Source organism: Lampetra fluviatilis, chromosome 53 (assembly GCF_964198595.1).
Source record: "Lampetra fluviatilis chromosome 53, kcLamFluv1.1, whole genome shotgun sequence".
In the NCBI taxonomy this organism is placed as follows: Eukaryota; Metazoa; Chordata; class Hyperoartia; order Petromyzontiformes; family Petromyzontidae; genus Lampetra; species Lampetra fluviatilis.
The window spans coordinates 1,219,316-1,238,595 of NC_136327.1; the positions used below are offsets into that span (position 1 = coordinate 1,219,316).

General features: G+C 55.0%; 3 protein-coding genes across 4 annotated transcripts in view; 2 read left to right on the forward strand and 1 right to left on the reverse strand.

Annotated features, from left to right (window-relative positions):
• Positions 1–31: 31 nt before the first annotated feature.
• Positions 32–4,298, reverse strand: PIERCE2 (piercer of microtubule wall 2). Its single transcript, XM_078879159.1, has 2 exons — positions 4,157–4,298; positions 32–2,527 (listed from the first exon to the last, which is right to left on the reverse strand). Exon 2 carries the CDS (start codon positions 2,519–2,521, stop codon positions 2,219–2,221), a length of 303 nt encoding a protein of 100 aa, XP_078735285.1. The 5' UTR covers positions 2,522–2,527; positions 4,157–4,298; the 3' UTR covers positions 32–2,218.
• Positions 4,299–4,343: 45 nt separating this feature from the next.
• LOC144949248 (uncharacterized) lies at positions 4,344–14,154 on the forward strand. Of its 2 annotated transcripts, XM_078879157.1 has the most exons (8): positions 4,344–4,648; positions 4,968–5,050; positions 5,754–5,868; positions 7,610–7,707; positions 8,612–9,446; positions 9,813–10,076; positions 10,969–11,039; positions 11,895–14,154. In XM_078879157.1, exons 2-8 carry the CDS (start codon positions 4,994–4,996, stop codon positions 12,777–12,779), a joined length of 2,325 nt encoding a protein of 774 aa, XP_078735283.1. In that variant the 5' UTR covers positions 4,344–4,648; positions 4,968–4,993; the 3' UTR covers positions 12,780–14,154. The 2 variants fall into 2 exon arrangements, with proteins under 2 accessions (XP_078735283.1, XP_078735284.1); XM_078879158.1 differs by lacking the exon at positions 10,969–11,039.
• A 1,751-nt stretch (positions 14,155–15,905) lies between these two features.
• ELAC1 (elaC ribonuclease Z 1) overlaps positions 15,906–19,280 on the forward strand; it is a 6,005-nt gene continuing 2,630 nt past the window's right edge. Inside the window, 8 exon segments of the mRNA XM_078879050.1 lie at positions 15,906–16,098; positions 17,591–17,748; positions 17,750–17,920; positions 18,455–18,541; positions 18,543–18,632; positions 18,634–18,667; positions 19,039–19,133; positions 19,135–19,215. Of these exon segments, the coding sequence (XP_078735176.1) occupies positions 15,939–16,098; positions 17,591–17,748; positions 17,750–17,920; positions 18,455–18,541; positions 18,543–18,632; positions 18,634–18,667; positions 19,039–19,133; positions 19,135–19,215 (876 nt within the window). The 5' untranslated portion in view covers positions 15,906–15,938.

Genomic DNA, 19,280 nt, shown 5'->3' on the forward strand with positions numbered 1-19,280 from the left:
TCAAGTTTAAAAATAAAATCTACGCTGGTGGTTTTAATGACAAGTGTTTATTAAAGTGAAAGTCACGCGACACGGCATGTTACGGAAGCGTGGCAGAGTACGCAGCTGTTCAGTCACTCATCGGCCACGGCGGCGATTCCCGCTGGCACAACACCTCGCCATCGCACCCGGGCAAATCTTGGAAACGCCAGTATAAATAGCGCACCCAATAAAAACAAGTGGCAAATCTGTAAACAGCGTTTCATAACAAAGACATTAATCACCCGGACGCATATAACGTGTAACGTGCCTTATTTTCCCAAATAAGTTGTGCCTCGTGATGGCGGTGGAGAGGAGAGGACAGCCCTGTCACTCCCAGCTGAGATTCTCATCCCGGAGAAGCCACTGTAGTGTTTGTTATAACAAATGGCCTGACCGGGCAAAGAGGTTTAAAGCTGGGGATAGAAACCCGGTGTGAGCTCTGCCTCATGCTGTAGTCGCAATCACTCCACACCTCCCCATGACAATAACAAGCCTCGAATGGAGAGAGGAGAACGATGAGGCATTTGTGCCACGTGGTGATCTGGCCTCAGAACCCAGATTCTCATAGTTTGGTTCAGAGGAGACCGTGCCTGAAGGTGACCTGGCCTCCGTAAACCGGTTTCCCTTTCTTTATGCGGGTTCAGTTTGTGTGATTTCGCGTATATGCGGCTAACCTATTTCTACCCAAAATTCGCGATGTGGTTTTAATTCACTCACATGTGGACATGCGATCGGGCTTGAGACAACATTGTGTGTGTACTGTGTGCCCTTATTGGCAGGCAGCTGTCTCGTGCCTTTTTGCGCCCTTTATTTGGACCGCATCTACTACCGCATAAAGCGAGGGAAACCTGCACTCTACAACGGAGCTGTCGCGTGGCAATACCGAACGGGCCCAATGTGGATCAGGAGGCACCAGGTTCTGCCACTGCAGAAACTGAGCTGTGCCACTGAATGAGTCTCGTTGCCAGTGCACTGTTGACGAACCCACCGTATAACGACATTTATTAACTTTGTCCCTGGCCATGCTTGTCCCCGAGCCTGACAATTTTTTTTTGTGAATTCAGACTTTCATGGCTTTGTTTTGGCTCGGCATGGCAAATCACATAAAACCACCCATGCTGTGAGGACCCCATGCTTACGTGGCTTGGATGTTCCAATGGAAAAAAATTGATAATGGTGACCAGGCCTTATGGTGGTGTTTTGCCCTGGCCGAGTTCCAGGTTAGCTCAGCCTCAAGCTGGTTGAAAAAAACACTTTTAGTTCACAATCACCGGTCTTATCTTTTAGGGTTGTGGATATACAATGCTATTTTTAGTTGCCCTGAGTTTTTGTAAATATCAAACTCGCGTGAAGAATATTCCAGAGGTCAACCGTCTCAAATGAGTGTATGTCACAGATAACATTTGAGTTATATTTGTGCATTACAGTTCTATGTTGTCTAAACCACTGGATTTCATGGCATAGCATGAACGAATGATTCATATTGACTTAGTGTTGAAAATTACCATATAATCGATTTATAATTATTTTTTTTAATTCAGATGAGTATTATATTCCTTACAGTTTGCAGCATAAACACTTATCTCTCAGTGAACTCCATTGGTGCATTTGATAAAATCACAACAGTGGTGCTGAAAATATCTTTGCAAAGCATGGTGCATGCAAGATGAGAACATTATGATCCAGAAGTGGATTGCCAAAACGGGCTGCAAAAGTACTAAACATGGGATAAGCTTGGTTAGTGCATGGATGGACGACCACCATGCATGATGTGTTATATGCACTGCCCACTACGTAGCACAGCAGCCGCCTACATCACCGATGATGCATGGTGGTAGCCCATCCCAGCACTAAGCTTCGGAGCTATGTGGTGGGCAGCAGAGCGCGGTTGCCCTGTACTCGTATGTATAAGTTACGGGAAAAAAAGTTACCAAAAGAGTTTTATGCAACCAGCCACTAGCCCCAAGACCAGGCACAAGCTGACCCAAACACAAAGTTATCCGACCCCATGACTAGGCTTGCCACCTGTCTGGGTGAAACCCAGACAGTCTGGTAATTGGCATTTGTATTACAGTATACTGTACAGTTTGGATAGACTTAGGCTGACTGAGACATGTCTGAATTTATTTCGTGGAAAAGGTGGTGCCCCTACTCATGACCCGGTCCCACATCGCCCAACCCCTGGCCCCAGGAGGCCTCAGAGCGTGTGCTGGAGGTTGGGGTGGTCGATGACGCGGCTGCGGTCCAGGGTCGTGTTGAGGGCCCGGTCGCGGGGCATCCCGCACTCCCCGAGGTGCCGCGAGAAGCTTTGCGACGCGGGGCGGTGGACGCACGGCGCCGCCTCGGGCCCGGGGCTCAGGGCGCCGTAGTCGTGCGCCGTGGTGCGGTAGAGCGAGGAGGCGGGCGGCGCGGCCCCGGCGCGCACCGTGAACACCGGGTTGCCCGGGCTCGGGCTGCCGAGGCCCGGCCCGGCCGGCCCCGTGCCCGCGTCTGACATCATCACGGCCTGCAGACCGAGACGCGGCAGCCGTGCTCATGGGGACCGGCGGGCAGAAGAAGGCGGTTGAACAACACGGACGTTGAGGAGAAACGCCTCATTCGAGACCCTCACGTCATCATCATCGTCGCACCTCCTGGCTTTGACATTCCTCCTCACAGACACTGGTGTGACCATGAACCGCACCATACCATCAACAACGACAGGCTGACGCGCAACATCTTCATGGGTTGAATACATGAAAGATAAACCAGGCGATTGTGGACATGCAGCCCCGAGCTATGGACCATGAAGTAAACCCATATAAATTTCTTGATATGCAAATTCCTTTGTCAAGGCGCCCTTCCCCCTCCAACCCAGCTTAAATATACGCTGCCAAGCATGGTGGTGCTCATTCAGACGCTGTCTTTCCGACAGACCTGTTCTTCACCTGAGGACGGCTGCTTGCGTTGTGGCCGAAACGTGAGAATTATTTTATTATGTTTTATTTTTATTATTTTATTATTTCCTTTCTACGTGAATTTACCGAAAGAACCAAGAAGATAAACCCATATAGACACGCGGATATACAGGGTGCTTAAAAAAGATGGACCCAATTTAAAAGCAGTATATTTCACGATGGCAACATGTTACAATTACACGAAAAGTTACAAACGGTTTAATGAGTTATCAAGTTTTACTAACCATTTTATAAATGCTCGATGTGCCCTCCACCTGCTGTACGGACAACATCGAGACGATAGTTGAATTCGTTCCAAACGCCTCTCTTCTCACGTTTTCCTCTGAGGTGCGTGCTCGCCCCGTGCTCTTCCCCTTACATCAACAGCAGCCTGCTTCCTCAAATTGTCGGTACCAACGACGAATGCTCTGACATTGGCGGATCAATGCCAACGCCGTTGAAACGCACGCTGCACCGCAATTACGGATTCAGTCTTGCTGAACTGCAGAAGACAAAACGCCCCTTGTGTTGTGGGGGTCACCATCTCGCGAATGACTGAGGCTAGGGGCTGTTTGTGCGCTGGGAGAGGCATCTAGCGGTCATCATTTGAAGCTCGATACCCCGCCCTGTCAAGTGGTAAGAGTTTCATTCATGGGCAGTTCGTGTTGCAGAGATATAGCGATTTCAAATCGGGTCCATCTCTTTGAAACACCCTGTATACAGAGACTCAGAGATAAACAGAGATACGTTAAAGACAAGCCAGTCGTGATATTGTGGCCATGTTACCCAAACTACGGGTTACCATATGGTAAATCACAAGTCGGCGCTTCTTCAGCGGATTAAAATTAAAACCACAACTCTCTCCTGAAGCCCTCTTCTCGTCGTCGCGAACAGACCTCGACGTTGGCATTTAGCTCCTGTGCACAATGCTGCCATCACGCGCACGAACAGAATCCGATCATCACCAGCATCATCATCATCATTGACACGTTACATCAATCAACCGCTGCTTAATTAAACCTTTTGGAAATCTGTAAAAAAAAAAGCTTTATAGCTCTTCCTCCAGTAATATTCTGATTCTGAATTAGCTTCCGAGGCCGGGCGCCTTCCCCGGAGATTTGGTCACACGCGAAAGCTTACACCGCGATGGCCTCAATCTGTGTTAACGTTATAAGGTTTATAGCAGAAACAATACCCACAGTTATCGAGGTAGATGGTAGTGGATCCTCTTAACGACGGTCCGTATCGTAGGCCTCGTACGGGTGTCCACCGGGCGGGGTCACGTGACTCTCTCTGTTTACATTTCGGTTGCCTGTGGCGACGGGGTGAAGTGGGTGGGGGGGGCTCGCCCAGTGGTGACCTCATCGCGACCACGTGACCCGCGCTCCGCTCATCACGTGACTTGCAGCCTTAGCGGGAGACGAGGTTGAGGAGGAGGAGGTTGAGGAGGAGGAGGTTGATGAGACGCGGAGAAGACGACGAGGAGGAGGAGACTCGAACCGAGCTCAGTGGCGCGGCGGCGTCCACAATCCATCCCACCGCTCCACGAAGGTGGTCAACTCCGTTACCGACTCGCCCCCACCACCGCGACCCACACCCTGCTCGGTCTGCCTCTGCCTGCGGGCATCGGTGAGGGTGCGCCGGTACAGCGGCCAGGCAAGCGTTGGGGGCCCGCGCGCGACCAGGCCGAGGTAATTTGCATTCTCAAGTAAACAAAGCGGGCGCTTCAGGGTTGATGCGCGCACACACAGACACGGCTAGGCGTGTACAGACAAAGACAGACAGACAAAGATCCTACTCCAGTCGTTAACATACTTTGAGCAAGTGCTGTTCGCGAGAACCTATTAAGGCCGTACATAAACAAACAGACACGTTTATACACATTGATACACACAGCACACGGATACAAATACACGTTAACACACAATTTAGACAAGTACGTCGACACAACACAGACACACGCACTCGTACTGTACTCGAGTTGTGAGTTCCATGTCGATCCCGACTCAGGTTCGTCTGCCGCCGCCGCCGCCGCGATGTCGAATTCGGAGAGCGACAGCGACTCGAGCGGGTGGACTCTGCTGAGCCGCGAGGTGAGGGGGACCCCCTCGTGGGGTGGAGACCCGCGTGTTGATGGGAGCCCGCTGGTGTGAGGGGACCAGAGGGGTTTAGGGCACCCGTGCGGCAAAGGGGTGAGGGGATTCGCGATGAGATCCGTGGTTTTGAGGGGATTTTTGTGATGGGGGGGCGTGGTGCGGGGTGAGGGACCCTGCGTCGTGGTGGTGGTGGTGGTGAGGGGACCCGTGTGTGGTTTGGTGAGGGGACCCGTGTGGTGAGGGACCCGTGGGGTGAGGGACTCCGCGTCGTGGTGAGGTGACCGGTGTGGTGAGGGACCCGTGTGGGGTTTGGTGAGGTGACCGGTGTGGTGAGGGACCCGTGTGGGGTTTGGTGAGGTGACCGGTGTGGTGAGGGACCCGTGTGGGGTGTGGTGAGGGACCCGTGTGGTGAGGGACCCGTGTGGTGAGGGACCCGTGTGGTGAGGGACCCGTGTGGTGAGGACCCCTGTCGAGGTGAGGGGACCTGGGCCCTCGTCTCGGCGTTACCCCCCCCCCTCCCCAAACCGCTGGGCCCGGTTGCGCGTTGGCACAGCCTCCTTACGCAATGGCCAGATTTACACAACAGAGCTGGCACCGCGCGGGGCTCGTGTTTACTCGCTGGGGGGGGGGGGGAGTAAGGGCGAGCGGGCGAGAGGCAGAGACACTGACCCGTGCTCTCCCGCGTGGCCGCGGCGTGCAGGGCCTGGACGAGGAGTGCGTGGGCGCGAAGCAGAGACGTCAACTCGGGCACTCGGACTCCGAGGAGGATGGAGCTGAGACGGTGCCGGCCCACGTCGCGCGGAGCCAAGGCAACGGTGGGCAAAGCGACGCGGGTAGCGCGACAACTCTCCCCTTCCTTCTGCCCCGTAGGTAAAGGGCTACGATCTTTTTGGTTCTTTCGGTAAAGTCACGTAGAAGGGAAATAATGAAATAATAAAAATAATAAAATAATTCTCACGACGTTTCGGCCACAACGCAAGCAGCCGTCCTCAGGTGAAAAACAGGTCTGTCGGAAAGACAGCGTCTGACAGACCTGTTCTTCACCTGAGGACGGCTGCTTGCGTTGTGGCCGAAACGTCGTGAGAATTATTTTTTATTATTTTATTATTTCCCTTCTACGTGACTTTACCGAAAGAACCAAGAAGATGAATCCCTGCAGTCACGAAAGCTTTAAATCGAAAAAAAGGACTAAGAGTTAAGGCACTGGATGGGGCATCTACGGCCCATTTGCCAAAATTGGTCTGCGACTTCATTTTACCGTGGCCTGCAGCCACATGAGATCGTCCACTTTGAAAAGGCCTGGAAGCCATAAGCATATTAGCCGTACTCATTGTGTACTGGAGGGGAATATTTTTTATGTGGCAACAATAGTGATTCTTATTTTAGCACGCTCAAGTCACTGCTGTCACTTCAAGGGCCTCTTGTACTGAAATAAGTGGCCGAGAGGTGTGTGCTAATGTGTGGCCCCCCGCCAAAAGGCATTTTAGAGTTGTGTTTGGATATTGTTCAGCTAAACTTTCCCATGTCGGGTTTTGGGGGTTAACCGCTCAGGGTTAGGCACATGACTATATATTTATTCCTTGTTTAAAATACATTCTTGGACTCATGATAACAGTATAGAATTGTGCATCTAAGAATCAAATATGTATGGTTTATTAATGTGATATGAAAATAATATGGATGATTTATCAATGTGATATTAAAATAATATGTTACATTTAGGCAAATGCAGTGAACAAAATCGTCATAAGAATAAGACGAAACATTTTTAAATCAATTCGTAACTGAATCGTGATAATTAATCTAATCGCTGGGTGGGTGGTAGATTGTTAGAATGTTCAGAGCTATGATTATAAGGGTCAGGGTTATTAGCGTTTGGGGTTACCAGAGTTGGGGGTTGAGGGTTAGAGTAATGTGGGTAGAATGATAACTTGTAGGAGTAAACTTTTAATCATACGTGTTATGGCTAAGGTTGGGAGTTGTAACAGCAGAATTGTGTTTGGTGTATATAATGTTAGGGTTATTATGAATGTTTATACTTGTGGTTTATGTTCGGATTTTTATAAATGTATTATGAAGATGACGAGAGTGTAAGTGGCTACGATTAATGTTAGGTTTGGTCATGTAATGTAACTGTCATTGAGGGCAGAGTTACAGTTGCTCAGGTCATCATCATCATCGTCATTTATTATTTATGTTGTCGCGCGTGACACGCGTGTGGCAGGTTTCAAAGTGCTAAAAGGGATTTGACATTGAAACCCCACACGTGGGTAACAAAAGAAATACGCACAGAGAGATGAACATCAATAACTTAGACGACCTAACCGATGGTATTTCACTCAAGACAGTCGAGCCACTGTTACTACTGCAGCACGGTCGTAACAATTGTGTCTCACGGCGTTTTGCTGCGTGGAGTTTGCGCGTTCCCCCCCTCCCATTCTGCGTAGGTTTGCTCCGGGTTTCTCAGGGTTGTGGTTTTGTAGGTTCATGCTCAGCTGTCCCTCTGCTGCGGCCGCCCTCCACACTCGGAGTGATCGAGGAGTTTGTGTCTCGCAGGGTTCCTGGAAGGGAAACTCCGGGAGGCGTTGGATGCTGGGGGCGAGGGCTGCGAGAGGGTGGGGGAAACCGGACTCCCCGACGAGGCCACGTGCACGGTGAGTAGCAGCGGCAGCGGTGGTGGTGGTGGGGAAATGGGTGGGGAATCCGAGCAGAGGCTGTCACTGACGATTCACAATCCAATCGCTCAGAGCGGGATTATCCAAAACGTAAGGGGTCGCTGACCCAAGCTGGCACGAGCTGGCTGGGCACTGCCACCTTTGCCTCGATCGATCAAGAAGACTGGCCTGTGCATGCTAGATTGGGGCTTCACAGATGTGGCTTGTGGGCATTCATACAGTGGCATCATCAATCCACTGCTGGATAATGGCCTCCCCATGTAATGTTCGTGTTGGGGCTTATTTGATCATACTTGGTTAAGTATGGGTTGGTGAGAGGGCCAGAATGGGTTCAGATAGAGCACCTCCTTGCCTGTGACGTTAGCCGCGGTTGGCAGCTGATGCAGCGGAACAAACATAAACGTGAGGTCACGGCTTCACCAGCACGGTGCGGCCCAAACGCACAAACAGCTCTCCATGTAAAAGCTCATCGTGCTTTGTCGTCGGGGATCATGGGTAATGTTTACTGTAAATGTACAGACTTCACTTCCGGCTCGCCATGATTAAAATGTTTTACGCCGAGAATACATAGTAGATTACATGAGCAGCCTCCTGAAAAAGCGCCCTGAGACTCAACGAAGTTTCCATTGGTAAATCAAGAATGTTGTTTGATTTTTATTATTATTATGACATGCATTTGAAATAGCATCGAGTTCTTTGTTGTTTACCATGAGCTTTTTGTGTTTAGTTGTTGTCCTTCCCCCGCACCTCTAATTCGAATGGTTGGCTACGTATGGTGCGAAAGAAGTTCAACTTACATACTTCCACACATACATAAACGTAAACGGTTTGGACAGCAGCGTTTGACACGTTGCATTCATGTCATGGTGGTGAACAAAAACAGGTGGAGCGGCCACCCGGGCCTGAAGAGGTGAAGGAAGATGTGAATGCGGAGGTGGGAGATGAGGATAAGGAGGAGGTGAGAGATGAGGAAGATGAGGTGAACAAGACGAACGAGAAGGTGGGCAAGGCAAGTGAGCCAATGGGTGAGGAGGTTGAGATAGTGGACGAAAATATGGGCAACGTGAGCGGAAAGGTGAAGTTGGGCGAGGAGCTGAGTGTGGAAGTGAGCGAGAAGATGATGGAGGAAGAGGAGGTGAGCGAGGTGGTGAGTGAGGTATTGAGCGGGAGCGTGAGCAAGAAGGTGAACAAGGAGGTGAAAGGGGAGGGGAGCGAGAACATGGGCAAGGAGGCGAGGGGGGAGATCAGCAAGGTAGTTAGCGAGAAGGTGAGAGGGGAGGTGAGTGAGGAGTTGAGTGAGGAGTTGAGTGGTGACGTGCAGGCGAAGGTGATTGAGGTGAGCGAAAAGATGGAGGAAGTGAAAATGGAGCGAAGCGAGGTGGTAATGGAGGAGGTGAGAGGGGAGATGTACAAGGACATGATGGAGGAGATGGGTGAGGAGATGATGGAGGTGAGCGAGGAGGTGAGTGGGAGCGATGACTCCGACCTCTTCACGCTGGATCCCTCTGCGCTCGACGAGATTCCGGATCCTCTTGCTCCCTCTGAGGCGTCCGTGGAGATGCCCGATTCTGCGGCAGCCCTGGAGGACCCCCCTCATCTCCCCTCCACCCACTCTGAGGCATCCGTGGAGCCCGTCACGTGGGCGGATGGCGAGGACACCTTCGCGGGGTCTTTGAGCATCGGCGGCCGCTTCCCGTTCCCCCTGGGGCGCGAGCGAGGTGGGTTGAGCTCCTCAGCGGTCGCAACGGGGACCTGCAGCGTCTGATCCACTCATGTGGGAGACATGTGACCAATACGGACGAGACGAATGACCAACACAGACGCGCTCACGACACGTGCGTCCAATCGCACGTGCAAACACTCGTGTTTTGGGCTCGCGTTTGTTGTGCGTAATGGGTCAATGTCACCGCTACGGCCACAAGAGCTGTCGCTATTCACCATCCAGAGTTGCAGAAATTCGAAAATCGTTCCACCTGCGCTATCTGCTCTGCTGTTGCGATGAGGGCGGTGATCCCGCCACTGTAATGAGGATAACGAGAGTTGATGGAGCCGAGCGATGATGGTTCCCCTTGCGTTTCCTGCAGCCCCGTTGGGCGCCGGCTCCAGCACCGACGAAGACCAGGAGAAGCTCATTCGATGTGATGATGACGAAATCAGGAGTGGCCCGACGGCGCCCAGGCTGCGCCGACGCCTCGCCCGCCGGCAACTCTCCACCACGCTGGCCGACGGCACCGTGCCTGCAACGGGGGGCACCGTGCCTGGCACGGGTGTGCCGGTGACGGTGCTGGTGCCCGCACTCGCGCTGGCGCTCATCGTGGCGCTGGGCCTTGTGATAGCGAGCAACCACGGTGAGCGGCACAATCCCCCACCACCCAGACCCCAACCACACACTCCCCGATCATCCACACTGGCCAACCCTAGGTGTGCTCAGCCTAATATGAGTTTCTGTGGGTTTCAGTCAGTGTCAGGTTACTCAGGAGTGAGGTGAATTTGGCAACATCCTCCTCTCGGTCCACTCAGCCTGAAATGATCACCGGTCGAGGAGGCCGAGGCTCTTTTTGTTTACAAGTTAACTCGGTGATGCCCTCGCACTGCAGACTGGGTCATGTGACCATCACGGTCATGTGACCGCCGGCGCCGGGACGTGTAAATATTGACAGCGCCGGGGCTCGCGCGGTCTTGTGGTGTAAGTGGGGCAGGCACCGTGTGTGCAGACGGCATTGCTATTAATACCGTGGGGGTCACCCCCCCCCAACCACCTTCCTCTTCCCCCCCCCCACCCATCACCGCATGTGTTAATGGCCACACGTGGCCGTCTGGCCCCCCCAACCACCAGCTGCCGGGGATCAACATCAAGGGCAAAACCTACGGCCCATTCGCCCCTGGCCGTAGTAGTAACAGGCGACCACTAATAGAACAACGTGTCCCATGTGCTCTGAGTAAGTGCCGCCAGGTTTCCGCTTTTTTATAAATTTTATGGGAGTTTTTGTTTGTGCAGTCATTGGTAACCGGGCATTGATACACTTGAGTACCTGGTTAAATCACAACTCTGTCTGAGTCTCTGAATCTCTACATGAGTCTGTGGGTCTCTATGTGAGACCATGGGTGACTGGCCTGAGACGATCATCTCGCTACACTTGAGAACCCGGATTTGAACCCAGGATCTCAGCGGTGCCGGCTCGGTTTCCCGACATGGCCATTGTGAGCCCCCTACATGTGTGGCCGTGCGTGCGTGAGCAGTGGCGAGCGGGAGGCAGGGGGCGTTGGTGCAGCAGAACGAGCGTCTCAGGGCAGCCGAGCGCCAGCTGCAGGTGACGGTCAACTCGCACGCGCACACTCACACATGTACACACATCATAGAGGTTTTTTGGGTTCGATCGCGTAAATATATAAATGTGTCGTTAAACCCGCCACCACCCGACACAGCCAACTAGTAAGGGTTGTCAAGTAAACAGAACATGCCAATTCGTCACTAGTACAGCACACCGGTGTGTTGGAGACACATTTATATATTTACGCGATCTAACCCAAAATACCTCTTAAGGATGATATTGGTCGCGAAAGCCGACGTGTAAAACTGACATGTACACACGTTTAGAAACATATATACACACGTGTATACTCACACAGGTGTGTTGAACTTCTTTCACACTGTATGTAGCCAACCGTGCTAATTGGAGGTACAGGTATAAACATGTGCATGTCTATACACACATGCATATGTTTATACATCTAAAGATCTCCCATATAGCCTTTTAACAGACTATTGAGGCAAGTGCTGTTCGCGAGCACTGTTGAAGGCCGACATGGCACACGAAGGGTGAGGTGGGCAGTACCACGCCCACACACATACACATTAATACTCACGCACACATGTGTACACGTAGACATGTAGACGTGTTCATATATGTCTCCCACACATGGACACGCACACACTCACAAGGTCACACAAGTGTGTATGCTCACACCTCGTTCTGCGGCGAGAAGGGATGGGAACGGCACCTTGTGTCCATGTGGGTGGGTGCTGATGACGTTGAGTGGTCTCTACGCGGAGCTGGCTGAGAGCCCCGGTTGACAGACCTAGCCCCACCACATGCCAGAACTCACGGTGCATGTGTGTACTTGTGTGCGTGCGTGTGCGTGCGTGTGTGTGTCCTCGTCTGCAGGCCGAGGCGACCGCCATGGCCGGGCGTTGGGAGGCAGAGCGTGGGTCCCTGTCCCAGGAGAACGCCGCGTTGCGAGCGACGCTGATCCAGCTACGCCAAGAGGCCGGGCGATCCACTGCGGCGGCGAAGCAGGAGGGCCCCGGGGCCGCCACCGCACAGGGGCAGGAGGCCGCACGGGCGGCGGCGCGGGAGCTGGCGGCCGAGGGCCGCCGGCTGCAGGCCGAGGTTCGCCGGCTCCACCGGGAGCTGCGGGAGGAGCGTGCGGCCTCCGCGGCCACCCGCGGAGAGCGCGACGCGGCGGCCGTGGCGCTGGAGGCCGAGGGGCGGCGCTCACACCTGTGGGAGCGGCTCTACGTGGAGGCGCGCGACGCGGCCGCCGAGCACGGGAAGAGGAAGGAGGAGGAGGGGGAGGTGCGAGGACCCGATCCCCGCCACCGGCTCTACGAGGACGCCAAGAACTCGACGAGGAAGCGCGCGGAGCGTGGGGCCGGGCAGGCGGAGTCCGACGCAAGCCGGGGCCGCGGCTGGGGAGGCCACGCGACCTCGGGGGCCGGAAGCGAGGCGAGGGCCGAGGCGCGGCAAGGGGACGGCCGGCGGGGGCAGGGGCAAGGTCAGGGGCAGGGCAGCAGGCGGAGAGGGGAAGAGCGGCTGAAGATGAAGGGGAGGGACTGGCGGGGCCCCGAGGAGTACGGGGCCCAGAGGGCGCATCCCCCACAGGGGCAGGGCCACAGCACGAAGCACACCGAGCAGCACAACCGGTGTCACGAGCAGCACAAGCAGCAGAGCTACAGGGCGTGGCACGGGAAGCCACGGCGCCACTGCGACCTGCACGTGGCCGAAGTGGAGATAGAGCTCGGGCCCCTGCCCTTTGGCCCTAAGTACTGACCCTGCATCTCGGACAATTGCCCCAGACCTCCCCATACCTCTCCCTGCCTCCTCTTGTTTTGATGTGCTTCTCATAGTTTCCTTCGACCATATCCTGTTTCCCTGCCTTTCATTGTCTCCCCTGGACTTTCAATGTCTTCCTCTATATTCTATAGCCTCTGTTTCTCCCTCTAATCCCCCCCTCTCTCTCCTGATCTCCATCTTTTGTTTGTTATTGAGAAGTCCGCTTGCTTCACAATGCACAGTTGGATCTATTGCGACACGCAATATAGTTTAACTCCCATCTGGATTGATAATCTCATGGCCACGATAGGGCTAAGGGGCACGATTCAGGTGACAGGTCAGAGTGTATGTTGGAGTTTATAGATTTGTATAGAGTTAATGACTGGGTCTGTTATAGTATTAGGGCATAGTATAGGTTAGGTCAGTGGCTAGGGACTGTGTTGGGTTCAAAAGATATGGTTATGAGCTAAAGATTTTGTTTGGGCGAAGGCTTAATGGAGGTTAGGGGTTGGGCCTGTGTTGGGGTTAGAGGTTCGAGTGCAAGTTAGAGTCAGTGCTAGTTCTCATTTCGTGCTGAACATGAGCACGTGTGGCATGGTGGCCCAAATTCATGTGTGTGAGAGAGAGTGTAACTGGGTGTGTATGAGTGTGTGAGTGAATTTTAAAAATTGTGAATGGAGCTGTGATTAGTCAAATTGGAAGGATGCCCTGGTGGGGTCCCCCCTTTTAGGAAGAGGGACCACACTGATTGTAGCAACTACCAGGGTATCTCCCTCCTCAGTGTGCCGGGACAGGTCATGGCAAGGATTATTCGGCATCGCCTTGCCAGGCACACTAAAGAAAGGCGTGATCTGCTAGCAGGGAGTCTTCAACATCACGTAGTCTCAAATTGCACCTCGCCTGGCACAAGCGATGGGTGGTGATGTCACTGCCACTTAACGGCGAATTGCGGCTGTTGTTGTTAGGTTAGTGTGCGATCAGATACAGACTACCCCCTCCCCACCACCATTAGAGCCCACTCGGTAAATACTTAGGCCCCATCACGGCTCAGCTCTGGCTCGGCCGCTTGGCTCATGCTCAGCTCACAGACATCTTGACCGTGGCTGGGACCATGGCTCACAGAGCCGACTCCCGTTAATTGCATGGCTTTAAGCTGGCTCCCTTGAGCAAGAGCCGAGCCAGAGCCAAACCGTGGCTGAATTCGGACCATAGTGAGGGCATTTTAGTTGAGGTTTAAAGACACTTTATACCCATGTAAGAGGACATGTAGCGTTTCGCCCTTCCCGACTCATTTGTTACGGCTGTGCTGCTATCTCTATGCTGTGTAAGAAATATAGCGTGCTATATAAACAAAGTGTATAATATATCCTGCGCAATGTGTCTGTGTCAGCTTTATTTACAATAACTCGGCAGGCACGGTGCCGTGGGTCCATGGGGCCTGGGTTCCACCCCCTGGGTTCGCATAGAGAGCATACAGACTCTGTGGTGTTTGTATCTCCCCCTTTCCCGCACGAGTTTCCTCTGGGTTATCTGATTTCCTCCTTCAGCTTAAAAAAACCGTGCAGGTTCCCCCTCGCTTTATACGAGTTCGGTTTGTGCAATTTGGCGCATATGCGGCTAACCTAGTGCAGAGACGTAACCTGCAAATTACGCAATTGGGATCGCACACAGCAGCAACATCGTCCCCTGCTGTTAAAATGTTGTAGCACCGTCCTTAAACAGATTCTCGAGACACGGTGAGGCTTTCCTGGGTAAACAACCGGAAAAAATGATGTGGGCCTGGGTGAGTTTCCACGGTACAGACGGAGCCAGAGTAGAACCTGCGCCAAGGAGATGGAGCTGCAACACGGCCTTAGATAGGCCCCAGCACGCAGAATGGGGGGGGGGGGGGGACGCTCTGTATAACATACACAAACTAAGACGCTAAGCAGCAGAGGTGTGGACTCGAGTCATGTGACTTGGACTCGAGTCAGACTCGAGTCATGAATTTGATGACTTGCGACTCGACTTGGACTTGCATAACAATGACTTTGTCCCACCTCTGCTAAGCAGGCTTGAGCTTGGATAGTAATTGGATGGGCTTCCAACATGCACACTAACAGAGGGCAGTGTTTCCCAATGCAATGTTATACTGCACTTCTGTGCTCCCCACCTTCACCAACCCGAATTGACCAGCGTAGTGAAGTATGGTCAGATAACCCCCCGCGACCAACACGGCTTGGGTAGGTCCTCATCCAGCAGTGGATCGACTCAAGGACAATGTGCAAGTAGAGACTTAGGGGCCGTCCATAAATGACGTCACGCACCTGGGGGGGGGGGGGTCAGACATTTGTGACGATGGGTGACGAGGGAGGGGGGTTGAGAAATGTGACGTCACATCAAAACGCGCAACTTTAAATAAATATAGACAACACGTTCTACTTAATTAAATAGACTTTTTTTTATAAATGTTTTCTCCTACAACATCAGAGTGCAGCGCCACATTAAATACGCACTACAATGACAATAGTTTAAAGCGATTTGAAGCATGTTTTATTTTTGGGGGGGGGGGGCAGAGCTTTATGACGTCATATTTGAGGGGGGGGTCTTTTTTTGTGACGTCGTGTGACGAAGGGGGGGGGGATCAAAAATCGTCCAAAATCGCGTGACGTCATTTATGGACGATCCCTTAGGCAACTTTCTCCACACGGGAGGGAGGGGGTAGCCGAGATAATTCAGGCCACGCCCAGTTCCCGAGGCGCCGCCCACAGGGAAGAAAGCGTTGCCAGACGAGAGGTTTCACGTGGCACGCACACGTGGACCTCACGGGAGCCCGGGACGGGAGGTGCAAGTCCGAGCCCCCCCCCCCTAACAGGGGTCGAGGTCGAGCGAGAGAGAGGACCCCGAGGGAAGGAGGAAGTTCCCGGGCAGAAGAGGAGTCGGAGGCCGAGAGGGGACAGGGGAGGCCGGGCAAGCAGAGGCCGCAGCAGGAGAGAGGGACACGGCAGAGAGAGCGAGAGAGTCGGGGAAAGGGGTCCTGGTAGCGGTCGTCTCGGGGTGAACGCGGCGGGTGGTGGTGGTGGTGGAGCCGGTGGTGGTGGTGGGGGTGGAGGTGGTGGTGGGGGTGGTGGTGGGGGTGGTGGTGGTGGAGGTGGTGGGGGCTCCACTGACCCCGCCATGTCCCTGGAGGTGACGGCGCTGGGCACGGGGGCCGCGTTTCCTTCCCCGCGCCGCGGGACCTCGGCCGTGGCCCTGCGGCTCCCCGACGGCTCCGTGTGGCTCTTCGACTGCGGCGAGGGGACCCAGACACAACTCATGCGCTCCCCGCTCAAACCCGGTACGGCACGAGGGTCCGTGGGGGTCCGTGGGGGTCCGTGGGGGGCCGCGTCTCACGCAGGAGCCAGTAGGGGGCCCTTCGTGACCAGCACCCTCTCGGGGACAAAGCTCCCCCGTGTAGCCTTCACAGACTGCTGGGGCAAGTGCTGTTAACGAGGAGCTCCTGTGAAGGCCGGCACGGCACACGAGGGGGTGGGTGGCCAGCACCACGCCCGACCGCCTTTGTCTCACTGTTGGCAATATTTACACATCGCACCAGCTACTCATTTGCGACTGAGTCGACCTAGGGGAGGCCCAGAACCGGTTTAGATAATCGTCGCTGGTGTTGTCCGTGACCGGGAATCAAACTCGGGTCGCCGGGTTCGTAGCGCTAACCGCTGCACCACCGCTCCCCAACAAACGCAAGCACACAACGACTTGCAACAGTAGCAACGAGGCGGTGTCCATGAACTTCTTCTCCGGATTCATTGTATGACGCGCTCCACACGTGGGCCAGTGACGTCACAGGACACACACACAAACCTCGTGTCTCGCACCCTCGACTGTTGATGTACACTACAATGGGGGGGGGGGGTAGAGGTGTTGTGTGTTTTATCGCGTAAATATAAATGTGTCTTTAAACCCGCCGCCACCGCCACCACCACCACCACCACCCGACACAGCCAATTGGCAAGGTTCGTCGCGTAAACAAAACCGTGTCGTTGAGTTGCTACGACAGCAGCACACCGATTGTGTGTTGGAGAGTGAATCCACTACAACATTTACAATTCGAGTGACGTTCCGCTGGCGGTTACAACAACAGCAGCAGCAGTCGGCTTCATCAGGCGATTTGCCAGAATAGTGAAGGCGTCTTCCTCCTGTTGCAGTCTTACATCGAGGGGCGAGTGAAGGAGACGTCGCCACTGTGAACCTTCCAGGTGTTGCTCTTCCCACCTGCTAGGCTCCTTGGACTGCGATGCGACCAGCGGATGGCAGTACGGCACACGTGTGGGTTGAATCCATCTGTGCGGAGTTCCCAGCGGCGGTTTCCCTGGTGCCCCATGACCCCCAAACTCTCGCCAGTGGCATTCGTGGCCAAATATCTCCAACGTCGAAGCCTCCTCTAGCGGAGGCCCCTCCACTTCGGGATGGGCGTACCGTATTCCCTGAATTATCAAACGCATCCCAGCATTCACCCTGCCCGCGGGAATTGTAAGGCACAAGTTAGAGGGTGCGTGGTATAATCTGGAGAATGCGGCAGTGGGCAGGGTCACACCGCAGCCTCGTGCTGCTCATTGAGTCGTCAGTGAGTCCACGCCAGAGTCCTGTAGCCCAGCAGCACTCGCGTGCTCCATTCATCGTGAACCCCGAGAAGCAGATGCCAGAATTGTGGTCCATTCGGAGCTCAGCACCACCTCCACTACTTCCACTACCTCCGTGTCCTCCCGACCACCTCCTCCACCACCTCCTCCACCACCAACACCTTCACCTCATCCGTGTCCTCCCCACCACAGGCCGGGTGACCAAGATCTTCATCACCCACCTGCATGGCGACCACGTGTTCGGCCTGCCGGGCCTCATGTGCTCGCTCAGCATGCTGGCCTTCGGGACGGCCGACGCGGCGGCCCCCCCGGACGAGGAGGCCCCCGCCGAGGGGCCCCGCGAGACCGCGGGGCCCCCCGCAGCTGGAGGTGTTTGGGCCCGTGGGGCTGCGGCGCCTGCTGCGCGTGGCGCTGCAGCTGTCGCGCTCGCAGCTGGGGTTCCGCTTCGCCGTTCACGAGCTGCGGCCCAGCGCGCAGCAGTGGAGCGCGGCCGACAGCGGTGACTGGAGGCCGCCGGAGGAGGTGCGGGAGGATGATGGGTGGACACGTGACGATCGGGTTTAGGGTTCTAAACGGCGCTTGGGGCCACGTGAGATGAGCATCGGCTCAAACTGGGATGCTTCTAATTCTTTTTTTAAACTCATGATTGTAATGATTTAAAAAAACGCGCCTAAAATTAAGTTAAGTGTAAGTTGTACGCTCATTATCTCGCAGAAGTGTAATATAATTAAATGATGCAGCTTGCGTTCATACAAGGCTTGTGCATGTGTACGTGTGTGTGAGGAGCGACCGTGTGGTGCAATCGAACTCGGCGACCCGAGTTCGATTCCCGCTCACGGCCAACGCCAGTCCCGATCATCTCAACTCGGCCTGAAATGAATAAGAACCCGTTGCGGTGTGTGAACATCGCCACTGGGAGACAAAGGCGGTCGGCCGTGGTGCTGGCCACCCACCCCCTCGTGTGCCACAGTGCCGGCCTTCACGGCTGCTGCCCGCTAGCAGCGCTCACCCCAGCGGCCTGTTGAGGATTGAGGGGGGCGTCTTTGTGCGTTGCAGGCAGAGGGGGCCCCGCACCCCCAGGAGGAGCCCGGCCGAGAGATCACGGAGGGGCCCCCCCAGGAGGAGGGGTTCCTCGTGCTGGAGGGGGGGCCCCGGCGCCCCCTCCGTGCGAGCCTTCCCGCTGCGCCACTGCGTGCCGAGCTTCGGCTACGCCGTCAGGGAGCCCCCCAGGGCCGGGGCGACTCCACGTGGAGGTGCTGCGTGGGCTCGGTGAGGGGGGGTGGCGGGGGGAAGGGGGGGGGCAGGCGGGGGGGGGCAGGTGGGGGGGGGGCATCGTGGGCCCTCGGCACCGGGCCTGGGCTTCTCTTGATTGAGGGTGGTGGCGGTTGAGGTTTGGTGGCCTCAAAGTGCACTTGGCCTGGCACAGGCACCGTGGTGATGTCACCGTCGCTTCATTGGTATTGGTTGGGTAGCGAGTTATGGTGAGTGAGGGTGAGGTTGGTGCGTGGGGTTGGTGGGTGTGGATGGTGAGTGAGGGTGAGGTTGGCGGGTGAGGACGGGCGGCGGGTGACGGTGTTGACGGAGGGGGCCCGTGCCCCCGTGGCCCCTCTTCACGCGGTGTGCCTCCCCCTTCCCCTCAGGTGTGCCGCCAGGGCCCCTGTACGGCCGCCTGAAGGCGGGCGAGGCTGTGACGCTGCCGAGCGGGAGGGTGCTGCTGCCAGGAGAGGTGGCGGACCCCCCCCGTGCCCGGCCGCTTGGTCGCCGTGTTCGGCGACTGCTCGGAGCCGCTGGGCCCCGCCGCTCTGAGGCTGTGCCAGGTGCGCAGCGCTCCACGCAACCACGCGGACAACAACAACAACAACAACAAGCGCGGCTCTTGTTG

What these genes read in the sequence shown, in the direction of transcription:
- PIERCE2 (XM_078879159.1), bottom strand. Translation starts at nt 2,521, where the DNA reads ATGATGTCAGACGCGGGCACGGGGCCGGCCGGGCCGGGCCTCGGCAGC.
- LOC144949248 (XM_078879157.1), top strand. Translation starts at nt 4,994, where the DNA reads ATGTCGAATTCGGAGAGCGACAGCGACTCGAGCGGGTGGACTCTGCTG. An exon ending in CCGACGAGGCCACGTGCACG is followed by an intron (nt 7,708 to 8,611) that starts GTGAGTAGCAGC and finishes GAACAAAAACAG; the next exon opens with GTGGAGCGGCCACCCGGGCC. An exon ending in CAGCCGAGCGCCAGCTGCAG is followed by an intron (nt 11,040 to 11,894) that starts GTGACGGTCAAC and finishes CCTCGTCTGCAG; the next exon opens with GCCGAGGCGACCGCCATGGC.